The sequence below is a fragment of the Eretmochelys imbricata genome, chromosome 9, assembly GCF_965152235.1.
Source record: "Eretmochelys imbricata isolate rEreImb1 chromosome 9, rEreImb1.hap1, whole genome shotgun sequence".
In the NCBI taxonomy this organism is placed as follows: Eukaryota; Metazoa; Chordata; order Testudines; family Cheloniidae; genus Eretmochelys; species Eretmochelys imbricata.
The window spans coordinates 9697267-9709727 of record NC_135580.1 but is presented as its reverse complement, the minus strand read 5'-3'; the positions used below and the strand labels follow the sequence as shown (position 1 = coordinate 9709727).

The 12461-nt window shown below is 42.5% G+C and overlaps 1 protein-coding gene across 3 annotated transcripts in view; it reads right to left on the bottom strand.

Annotated features, from left to right (window-relative positions):
• Nucleotides 1-12169, bottom strand: part of MCCC1 (methylcrotonyl-CoA carboxylase subunit 1) — a 35486-nt gene extending 23317 nt beyond the window's left edge. Inside the window, exons 1-6 of one of the 3 annotated variants that reach the window (XM_077826382.1) lie at nucleotides 12071-12139; nucleotides 11186-11280; nucleotides 3876-3922; nucleotides 3269-3408; nucleotides 2579-2674; nucleotides 671-792 (exon numbers count right to left, since the gene is read on the bottom strand). In XM_077826382.1, the coding sequence (XP_077682508.1) occupies nucleotides 671-792; nucleotides 2579-2674; nucleotides 3269-3349 (299 nt within the window). In that variant the 5' untranslated portion in view covers nucleotides 3350-3408; nucleotides 3876-3922; nucleotides 11186-11280; nucleotides 12071-12139. Of the gene's footprint in view, nucleotides 1-670; nucleotides 793-2578; nucleotides 2675-2891; nucleotides 3236-3268; nucleotides 3409-3875; nucleotides 3923-11185; nucleotides 11281-12070 lie in introns of those variants that run through there. The other 2 variants (XM_077826381.1, XM_077826383.1) reach the window with 2 other exon arrangements.
• Between the last annotated feature and the right edge of the window lie 292 nt (nucleotides 12170-12461).

The window sequence follows — 12461 nt, the reverse complement described above, 5'->3', positions numbered from 1 at the left end:
AGAAAATATTCACATAACACTAATTAAATCACACAGCACATTAATACACATTGTAAAATGAACCTCTATGCAGGTACCAAATTAATTCAGATAATGTGTTTTATACTTGATTAATAATGTTGATTTATTTGTCAAAGGGTTAGTGATTAAGCAGCCCTTAATTTCCATCATTCTATTTATATCTCATGCTCTGGCAAATTTTTCTTTGGCCCAAGAATGTGGCATAGGCTTCTCTTCCCATCAACACCATTCAAGAACAGCTACAAGTCACTGCAGAATCACAAGATGCTTCCTTCCACCACCATTGAGAGACTATGAGTAGAGCTCCCACAGTGCTTCCAACCCTTTTTGACCCAAAGTGTAAAGATCTGGGTATTGAACCTAGGTCCTTCTGTAGGAATATGCAAAGCACTAATCCTAGAGGATCCTAGACCAGCCTATGCATGTAATTATTAAAATCTTACTAACTGAAGAATCTTGATTGTTCCTATATTTATATTCATCCCAGAACTATGAAAAGTTTGAAGCATTGTACAATAGGTTATATAGAAAAATCAACAAAAATGTAAGGAGCAAAACAGCTAAGTAAAAAATCTTCATTAATAATGAAGACAAATTCACTAAACTGTAAGTTACACATTGAAATGAGTAAAAAATCAGAAACAGATACCTCTTAATACCCATATCTCTGATAGCAGATGAAGGAGGGCCTACGAAGATGATTCCCTCTTGTTTGCACAGCTCGGCAAACTCTGTGTTTTCTGAGAGGAAACCATACCCTGGATGAATAGCCTAAAACAGAAAGAAGGTTACCAGCCTACTTTACACCATGTAACCCATATCACCCTAAAACTACAGGTTTATATAGGAGGCTTTGTGGGGGGAGGGAGGGAAACATGGGATGGAACATACGATGGATAAAAAACATCAGTAACCAGGAATACAATTAAGAAAAACTGAAGGGTGGGTAGGTAGGTCAGTCGAGCAATTAAGTAATGGGTGATCAGTAATAATAACAAGACTAGCAATTAATGGTTAATTTGAAGGAAACTTTTTATGTTGCTTCGTTCCTCTGTGGCTTTGTGCATGCTGTCTATTTAGCACTTGATCCTGCAAACAGTTACATCCATGAGTATAGTTAGGCCAGGCAGAATTTGATTTTTTAAAAATTATTTTAATGGATAATATCAATGTTTATTTTTAAGCATGTTTTCCTGTTTTATCAATTTAAATGTTCACAGTTGCAAGAAATTATAGAGGGGTGTCATGCAATAGGGTGAGTCATACCACTTTTTAATGATCGTAGACGTTGATTTCAAAAAGTTGAAATTTATAACCATTAAAACAAATTGTCAACATGACATCAAAATAAATAAATATCAGTAAATAACAGCAAATATCCTTAAATCAAATTCTAATAGGTTCTCAAGCAGCATTTTTCTTACTTTGCCTATCTATAAATTTCAATTATTATTGACGGAAAAAAATTTTTTTTGTCAGTTTTTATGTGTTTGGTGAAATTGATGTTTACTGACATTTACCGATAAAAATCTGATCCCTCCAAGCCTAAGTATAGTTAGTCCTATGCAGAGTCCCCCTGATGTCAGTGGAACTCTGCTCAGAAGTAAATTTATCTGCAGGAATAATTAAATTGTGGGACCAAACCTTTAGATTATAATTTCAGCAATCTGGAACAGGGAGTGGTTTTATTACTTGGGCCCAATCCTGCAACTATTTCCATAGGAGAGTAATATTACTTATGTAAGTAGCCCCATTGAGTAAAGCAAACTAGGTATGTTTTGAGCTTCAAGTCCTATGTAAAGGGCCTACAACACTTTATGCTGCTTGGATAACATTTTCAAAAGTGCCTGATTGACCAAGGAGCCTAAGTCTCATTTTCAAAAACGACTTCAGGATTTAGGAGCCCAAGTCTTATTGATGTCACTTTTGAAAGTAAAACATCAGTATTTTTGAAGGTGTTACCTTATATAAATAAAATAATATCTCATGCATATAAGTTTTGATCAAAGCAGACAACCTTTAATTTAAAATGTCATTATTTTAACTATAAAAAGAAAGCATCTTAAACCTACATTGTGAGGTGAAAGATACAATAAACTGAGAACAGACACAAAGAGAATAATACTACAGCATGTGTTGTTTAGAACAAAACAACCTGCACCTTACATAAGAACGGCCATACTGGGTCAGAAAAAAGGTCCAACTAGCCCAGTATCCTGTCTGCCGACAGTGGCCAAGGCCAGGTGCTTCAGAGGGAATGAACAGAACAGGTAATCATCAGGTGATCCACCTCCTGTCACCCATTCCCAGCTTCTGGCAAACAGAGGCTAAGGACACCTTATGTGAATAAACATTTAGGGCACTTTCCTCAGCAATTTTATCTTTACTTTTTAACTCAAACCCAAAGATTAAATTAGAAATTGAATTTTCCCATGTACTCAGAGGAACCCTTTAACTGTTCTTAAAAGAAGAAATACAGTTTTTCATAGGGAAGCCACAGTATAAGGCAGGCCTAATCAAAGTGCATAATTTAGGAGGGCAGCATAGTTATATTTACCTGTGCTGTTGATATTTTGGCCACTCGTATTATTTTTTCCATAGCTAAGTAGCTCTGCTGAGAGGCAGCTGGACCAATGAAATATGCTTCATCTGCCTATTGTAAAAGAAATATACATTACTATCTATCTATCTATCTATATACATATCATTACAACTGAAAAACAAATTTAAACCTTAATTCGGGGGCCCATTTTATCATTTATAAAAATGCTAACAAACAACTTAAAACTGTTTGCTCTTCAGAAAGGAACTCAACTGGATGAACTTAATTTTGTCATTTTTTATACAAGTTGAGACAACTGGCCACTAACCTGGACCTTTCTTGATTTTAGAAAGCGAAATTCTCTGCTGTTTTTGTGATGTATTCAGAGGCCTGGAATAAAACTCAACATATTTTTCTTTGTGATTCACGCAGAATTTGAATCTAGGTCTTCAGAAGTGAAAATCTACTGCACTAGTCCACTGACACCTCTTTTGGTATTGATACCATTTAAGAAAACTCTTCCCCATACAATTTCATTTTCATTTAATAATTAAAGGCCTGATCCTGCAAACTTATGCATGCAAGTAACTTTATTCATCTAAGCAGCCTCATTTAAGTCAATGGAACTACTCATATGAATAAAATTAATTGTGTGCATAAGCGTTTGCAGGATTGGGCCTTACATTTTTAACTAGTATACTTCACCATTGCGACATGCATGGAATTCTTGTCTGCATCACTGTAAACTGCTACAGACTTCACACCCATCTTTCTGGCCGTCCGCATCACCCTGCATGCAATTTCTCCTCGGTTTGCAATGAGGACCTTCTCTATGTTTCTTCTTTCTATTTAATGTAGCAAAGTCAGGTTTTACACATATATGACCAATCTATACCTTTCCATGTTACATGATATGAAAATACTGTCACAGTTTAAATTATATTACAAACTTCTATTACAATCTTTAGTATATTATTTAAATACTTCATTGTTATTTTTTTTAAAAAATGACTGGCTATTACATGGATTTTGTACCTTTGTATCTAAAAGAGTCTCTGAGGAAAGAAAATTACAAACATAAATATGACTAAAGGCAAATGAAATTCCTTAAAATCTTCATGACATTTCCAGGTGCTTCTCATTAGATCTAATATATGGAGTATTTCTTGGGAAATTTACTCAATTGAGCACTTATAAAATAAACTCTGACTTTCTAATTTTGCCTATAACTGATGTTCTTGAGTTAATTTCAATGCTACTAATGTTATTAACATATTTACAGCATATATGGATAAAGAAAATAGCGTAATACCTGTTGTTGAAGCAAATTTCAGGCATCTTTGTCCCCAAATCAATTTTCTGCACAAAATAGCAAACAAATAGAATTATAATAAAGAAAAAACATTAAAGTAGGGTATAACTGCGCTATTTCTATTCTTGGGTGCAGCAAGGTTACTACTAATACAGTTTTGAATTTTTTGATCACTTAGTATTTATATAGTACTGTCAGCATATATGAAGTTGTATGCCAAACATAAAACAAGTCCCTCCTCAAATGAAGTTACATGCACAATAGATCACAATCCAATCAAAACAGAAACAGAGTGCTAAGAGGCATTAAGACTGGAATACTCTGAGGAATAGATTTTTTTAAAAGCTTTTAAAGGACAGTATGGTCAAAATGTGGTTAATAAACAGGAGGTGTTTCAAGGTACACAGCACCATGTTCAAGAATGTATGAAGTCCACAGAAAAACAGTTAGGTGGAAAGTGGTGGTAGACTCAAGAGAGATGTTGCCAAGAGTGAAGAAAGAAATACAAGCAGGATAGAGTTATGAGAACTTTGGATCAAATTCAGAAGTAGTTAGCAAGGCAAATTAGAGATATTTAGGTAGAGAATGTTATATGGGCAGAGAGACATTTTAAGTAGTACACTTAAGTGTTTTAATTAGCACATAAATTAAAATTTAGATTGGATCACTGGCAACAAAGTGAAAGAGACACACTTGGAACAGATTACTAGATCCTGGTGGTTCAACTTGGGCAGTGAGTTTAAGACATAACTTTGGTTAATAATCCATGCATTTGCTAAACCACACCAGCTAAGGGAAATGAACAAAATTTTGGCAATCCCCTCTGCATGTAATCAGAAACAGTGCAGAAAAGATATTCAGCCTCCAATCACAGACTCATAGAATCACAGACTTTAAGGTCAGACGGGACCATTATGATCATCGAGTCTGACCTCCTGCACAACGCAGGCCACAGAATCTCACCCACCCACTCCTGTAACAAACCCCTAATCTACGTCCCTAATCTATTGAAGTCCTCAACTCATGGTTTAAAGACTTCAAGGTGCAGAGAATCCTCCAGCAAGCGACCCGTGCCCCACGCTACAGAGGAAGGCGAAAAACCCCAAGGGCCTCTGCCAATCTGCCCTGAAGGAAAATTCCTTCCCAACCCCAAATATGGCGATCAGCTAAACCCTGAGTATGTGGGCAAGACTCACCAGCCAGACATTCAGAAAAGAATTCTCTGTAGTAACTCAGATTCCACCCCATCTAACATCCCATCACAGGCCAATGGGCATATTTACCGCTAATAGTCAAAGATCAGTTAATTGCCAAAATTAGGCTATCCCATCATATCATATGTCCTCCATAAATTTATCAAGCTTTGTCTTGAAGCCAGATATGTCTTTTGCCCCCTCTGCTCCCCTTGGAAGGCTGTTCCAGAACTCAACCCCTCTGATGGTTAGAAACCTTCATCTAATTTCAAGTTTAAAGTTCCTGATGGCCAGTTTATATCCATTTGATCTCGTGTCCACATTGGTACTGAGCTTAAATAATTCCTCTCCCTCCCTGGTATTTATCCCTCTGATATATTTATAGAGAGGAATCATATCTCCCCTCAGCCTTCTTTTGGTTAGGCTAAACAAGCCAAGCTCTTTGAGTCTCCTTTCCTAAGACAGGTTTTCCATTCCTCGGATCATCCTAGTAGCCCTTCTCTGTACCTGTTCCAGTTAGAGTTCATCCTTCTTAAACATGGAAGACCAGAACTGCATGCAATATTCCAGATGAGGTCTTACCAGTGCCTTGTATAACGGTACTAACATCTCCTTATCTCTACTGGAAATACCTCGCCTGACGCATCCCAAGACCGCATTAGCTTTTTTCATGGCCAAATCACATTGGCGGCTGTGATCAACCAATATTCTGAGGTCCTTCTCCTCCTCTGTTACTTCCAAGAAAGGCGTCCCCAGCTTATAACAAAAATTCTTGTTATTAATCCCTAAATGCATGACCTTTCACTTTTCACTGTTAAATTTCATCCTATTACTATTATTATTACTCCAGTTTACAAGGTTATCCAGATCTTCCTGTATGATAGTCCTTCTCTGAACTGGCAATACATCCCAGCTTTGTGTCATCTGCAAACTTTATTAGCACATTCCCACTTTTGTGCCAAGGTCAGTCATAAAAAGATTAAATAAGATTGGTCCCAAAACCGATCCCTGAGGAACTCCACTGGTAACCTCCCTCCAGCCTGACAGTTCACCTTTCAATGTGACCCGTTGTAGTCTCCCTTTTAAGCAGTTCCTTATCCACCTTTCAATTTTCATGTTGATTCCCATCTTTTCCAATTTACCTAATAATTCCCCATGTGGAACCATATCAAATGCCTTACTGAAACGGAGGTAAATTAGATCCACTGCATTTCCTTTATCTAAAAAATCTGTTACCTTCTCAAAGAAAGAAAAGGAGTACTTGTGGCACCTTAGAGACTAACAAATTTATCTGAGCATAAGCTTTTGTGAGCTACAGCTCACTTCATCGGATGCATGCAGTGGAAAATACAGTAGGGAGATTTTATATACACAGAGAACATGAAACAATTGGTGTTACCATACACACTGTAATGAGAGTGCTCAGGTAAGGTGAGCTATTACCAGCAGGAGGGCGGGGGGGAAACGAAAAAACCCCACCTTTTGTAGTGATAATCAAGGTGGGCCATTTCCAGCAGTTGACAAGTATGTGTGAGGAACAGTGCGGGGGGAATAAACATGGGGAAATAGTTTTACTTTGTTTAATGACACATCCACTCCCAGTCTTTATTCAAGCCTAATTTAATGGTGTCCAGTTTGCAAATTAATTCCAAATCAGCAGTCTCTTGTTGGAGTCTGTTTTTGAAGTTTTTTTGTTGTAGTATTGTGACTTTTAGGTCTATAATCGAGTGACCAGAGAGATTGAAGTGTTCTCCGACTGGTTTTTGAATGTTATAATTCTTGACGTCTGATTTGTGTCCATTTATTCTTTTACATAGAGACTGTTCAGTTTGGCCAATGTACATGGCAGAGGGACATTGCTGGCACATGATGGCATATATCACATTGGTAGATGTGCAGGTGAACGAGCCTCTGATAGCGTGGCTAATGTGATTAGGCCCTATGATGGTGTCCCCTGAATAAATATGTGGACACAGTTGGCAACGGGCTTTGTTGCAAGGACAGGTTCCTGGGTTAGTGTTTTTGTTGTGCGGTGTGTGGTTGCTGGTGAGTATTTGCTTCAGGTTGGGGGGCTGTCTGTAAGACAGGACTGGCCTGTCTCCCAAGATCTGTGAGAGTGATGGGTTGTCCTTCAGGATAGGTTGTAGATCCTTGATGATGCGTTGGAGAGGTTTTAGTTGGGGGCTGAAGGTCACGGCTAGTGGTCTTCTGTTATTTTCTTTGTTGGGCCCGTCCTGTAGCAGGTAACTTCTGGGTACTCTTCTGGCTCTGTCAATCCGTTTCTTCACTTCAGCAGATGGGTACTGTAGTTGTAAGAACGCTTGATAGAGCTCTCGTAGGTGTTTGTCTCTGTCTGAGGGGTTGGAGCAAATGCGTTTGTATCGTAGAGCTTGGCTGTAGACAATGGATCATGTGGTGTGGTCTGGATGAAAGCTGGAGGCATGTAGGTAAGTATAGCGGTCAGTAGGTTTCCGGTATAGGGCAGTGTTTATGTGACCATTGCTTATTAGCAACCTGGTCCAGGCTGAGGTTGATGGTGGGATGGAAATTGTTGAAATCACGGTGGAATTCCTTAAGGGCTTCTTTTCCATGGGTCCAGATGATGAAGATGTCATCAATGTAGTTCAAGTAGAGTAGGGGCATTAGGCGATGAGAACTGAGGAAGCGTTGTTCTAAGTCAGCCATAAAAATGTTGGCATACTGTGGGGCCATGCGGGTAACCATAGCGGTGCCGCTGATTTGAAGGTATACATTGTCCCCAAATGTGAAACAGTTATGGGTGAGGACAAAGTCATAAAGTTCACCTACCAGGTTTGCCGTGACATTATCGGGGATGCTGTTCCTGATGGCTTGTAGTCCATCTTTGTGTGGAATGTTGGTGTAAAGGGCTTCTACATCCACAGTGGCTAGAATGGTGTTTTCAGGAAGCTCACCGATGGATTGTAGTTTCCTCAGGAAGTCAGTGGTGTCTCGAAGATAGCTAGGAGTGCTGGTAGCGTAGGGCCTGAGGAGGGAGTCTTCATAGCCAGACAATCCTGCTGTCAGGGTGCCAGTGCTTGAGATGATGTGGTGTCCAGGATTTCCAGACTTATGGGTCTTGGGTAGCAGATAGAATACCCCTGCTCAGGGTTCTAGGGGTGTGTCTGTGTGGATTTGCTATTGTGCTTTTTTAGGGAGTTTCTTGAGCAGATGGTGTAGTTTCTTTTGGTAACCCTCAGTGGGATCAGAGGGTAATGGCTTGTAGAATGTGGTGTTGGAGAGCTGCCTAGCAGCCCCTTGTTCATATTCCGACCTATTCATGACGACGAGGGCACCTCCTTTGTCAGCCTTTTTGATTATGATGTCAGAGTTGTTTCTGAGGCTGTGGATGGCACTGTGTTCTGCATGGCTGAGGTTATGGGGCAAGTGATGCTGCTTGTCCACAATTTCACCCCGTGCATGTCGGCGGAAGCACCCTATGTAGAGGTCCAGTCTATTGTTTCGACATTCAGGAGGAGTCCACCCAGAATCCTTCTTTCTGTAGTGTTGGGAGGAAGGTCTCTGTGGGTTAGTATGCTGTTCAGAGATGTGTTGGAAATATTCCTTGAGTCGGAGACATCGAAAACAGGATTCTAGGTCACCACAGAACTGTATCATCATCGGGGGTGGAGGGGCAGAAGGAAAGGCCCTGAGATAGGACGGATTCTTCTGCTGGGCTAAGAGTATAGCTGGATAGATTAACAATATTGCTGGGTGGGTTAAGGGAACCACTGTTGTGGCCCCTTGTGACATGTAGTAGTTTAGATAGTTTAGTGTCCTTTTTCTTTTGTAGAGAAGCAAAGTGTGTGCTGTAAATGGCTTGTCTACTTTTTGTAAAGTCCAGCCACGAGGAAGTTTGTGTCGAAAGTTGTTTTTTTATGAGAGTATCCAGTTTTGAGAGCTCATTCTTAATCTTTCCCTGTTTGCTGTAGAGGATGTTGATCAGGTGGTTCCGCAGTTTCTTTGAGTGTGTGGCACAATCTGTCAGCATAGTCTGTGTGGTATGTAGATTGTAACCCATTGTTTCATGTTCTCTGTGTATATAAAATCTCCCTACTGTATTTTCCACTGCATGCATCCGATGAAGTGAGCTGTAGCTTACGAAAGCTTATGCTCAAATAAAATTGTTAGTCTCTAAGGTGCCACAGTACGCCCTTTCTTTTTGCGGATACAGACTAACACGGCTGCTACTCTGAAACTTCTCAAAGCAGATCAGGTTGGTTTGGCGTGATTTACCTTTTGTCCCAATTACCACTGATCTCAATATCCTTGACTACTTTCTCCTTCAAAATTTTTTCCAAGACCTTGCATACTACAGTGCTTTGTCAAACTAACAGGCCTGTAGTTATCCGGATCACTTTTTTTTCCCTTTCTTAAAAATAGTAACTATGTTAGCAATTCTCCAGTCATATGGTACAACCCCTGAGTTACAGATTCATTAAAAATTCTTGCTAATGGCGCTTGTAATTTCGTGTGCCAGTTCCTTTAATATTCTTGGATTAAGAGTATCTCGGCCCCTCAATTTAGTCCCGTTAAGCTGTTCGAGTTTGGCTTCTATCTTGGACATGGTAATATCTACCACCATATCCTCATTCCCATTTGTCATCCTACCATTATCCCTAAGATCCTCATTAAAGACTGAAGCAAAGCATTTGTTTAGATATTGGGCCATGCCTAGATTATCCTTAACCTCCACTCCATCCTCACTGTTTAGCAGTCCCACTTCTTCTTTCTTTGTTTTCTTATTTATATGACTACAGAACCTTTTACTATTGGTTTTAATTCCCTTTGCAAGGTCCAACTCTACTTGGCTTTTGGCCTTTCCCACTTTATCCCTACATGTTCTGACCTCAATAAGGTATCTTTCCTTGCTAATCCCTCCCATCTTCCACTCCTTGTAGGCTTTCTGCTTTTTCTTTATCACCTCTCTGAGATGCTTGCTCATCCAGCTTGGTCTACAACTCCTGCCTATGAATTTTTTCCCATTTCTTGGTATGCAGGCTTCTGATAGTTTCTGCAACTTTGACTTGACGTAATTCCAGGCCTCCTCCGCCTTTAGATCCACAAGTTCTTCAGTCCAATCCACTTAACTAATTTCCTTGATTTTTAAAGTTAGCCCTTTTGAAATCAAAAACCCTAGTCACAGATCTATTTTTATTCTTCCATTTAGTTTTAACTGAATTAGCTCATGATCACTCGAACCAAGGTTGTCCCCTACAACCATTTCTTCTATCTGGTCCTCACTACTCGCCAAAACCAAATCTAAAATGGCATCCCCTCTTGTTGGTTCAATGGTTGAGTCTGGATGAGATGGATAGAAACCATTGCTTAGAATATGTCTACACAGCAACTATACACCCGTGGCTGGCCCATGCCCAGACTCAGGCTCACAGAACTCAGGTTGTGGGCTATTTCATTGCTGTGTAGATGTCTGGGCTCAGGCCTGGGCTCTAGGACCTGGTGAGATGGGAGAGACCCAGAGCTCAGGCTCCAGCCTGAGCCTGGAAGTCTGTAAAGCAATGCAACAGTCCCGTAGCCCAAGCCCTAGTTGGCTGGCACAAGCCAGTCGCAGGTTTTTATTTGCTGTGTAGACATACCCTTAAGGAACCACTATGAAATACGTCTTAGTAATAACCCAAAAGAGATACAAAACTAATCACTGGGGGTGGGTTCTAAAACTAAGCTTGATGTTTTATGTTTTCCTTTATGTGACCTGTTAAACTGTACCTAGAGGATGAACTGTACTGAGTTTTTAACACAGGGTTTGGAAAAAATATCCTTGGTGAGGGGATTATTTGTCTTCACCGAAGAGAGCAAATATTAATGTTTTATTGAAATGTATCGTCTGTGGGCCTAATGGGCACATTACATACATTCAAAAAATAAAATACTTCTCTATATGAAACCCCCAATTTAATCAGTGTTCCATTTTATCAGCTGAAGAAAGTGAGAACGGAAAGACGCTAACAAGAACTCACTACACCACCGCCAACGTATGTGCTAGAACAACATGGTCACATGAACTGCCTTCAATTTTCTTCATGCACCTCCCTTTCCACAGTCAAACACACTTTTTAATGCAAAAGTCTGTTTTATTACCCTGTTATTCCCGTGTCCTGTGTACACGACAGTTGGAAGGCCTACATTCCAGTTCTAGGAGACATCTTCAGGCTAGCTTGGGTCAAACTAGGGCACTAAAAATAGAAGTTTCAGAGTAGCAGCCCTGTTAGTCTGCATTCGCAAAAAGAAAAGGAGTCCTTGTGGCACCTTAGAGACTAACACATTTATCTGAGCATAAGCTTTCGTGAGCTACAGCTCACTTGAAGTGTAGCCCTGCTGAAGGCAGCAGCAGGAGCTAGCCAGCCCGCCAATGGAGTCTGATGCCATCCAAGACCCTAGGTACGTACTCAGGGTGGCTGGTCCCTCCTGACCCTGCAGCTACGCTTCCATTTTCAGCCCACGAGTTTGATCAGAGCTGGCCTGGGTAGGTCTCCTCCAGGTGGAACTTACACCCGCGACTACTTGCCCCTGCAGCCCCGAGCACCACCGGGCCCTGGCTCTTTAATGGGTTTCTTGGGCGCGACCACATAACGCAGCCGCACAGACCTTCTCACTGACCGGGTCTGCGCCGCTGCCGGGGTCATGCCCGGGGGGCCCGACCCCACATCGATACCGGGGTCAGGGGGGCGCTGTAGGGCCAGGCCCTGGCCGCAGCCGCCGCGCGGCGCCCGCCACCTGTCCGGAGCGCTCGGCAAGCACCCAGCGGCGGGGAGGCCTCCCCCGAGGGGACGCGGACAGCTCTGGCCCGTTCAGCTCTGGCCCGGCGGGCTGGGGGCGGGCCGCCCACCTGCCTTGTGGGTCCCGAGCCACGGTTGGGGGAGAGCGAGGGCAAAGGGCAGCCCCCGGGCACCACGCTGCTCCGAGGGGCTCCGGGCCGGGGCCGGGGCCGAGACCCAGGGGCCATCCCCCGCGCCCCGCACTCACTGGTGCTGCAGCGCCCACAGGCACCGGCGGCCCCGCTCGGTCACCAGCACCGTGGCCGCCATGTCTGCGCGGGGACGGGAGCCGAGCGGGGTCAGACGAGAGCAGTTGGCACGCGGAGCGGGCGCGGGGGCGGGCCCGTGTCTGTCAGTGCCGGGGGCGGGGCGCACAGGGCCGCTGGCCAGTGGCTGAGCGTGGGGAGTGGGCGGGGCCTTCGAGTAGCTGGGGGCCAGGCCTGGGCAGGGAGAGCAGAGGGGGCCCCCTGGTTTCCAAGTCCCATGGAGCCTGAGGTGGCTCAGTTTGATGCATCCCAGAGCCATGCATTGCTCCCCAGGGGCCCAGCCCCCCCAGCTCCAGGCACCCCCAGGCTGGCAGCTGGAGTCGGAACGAGGGA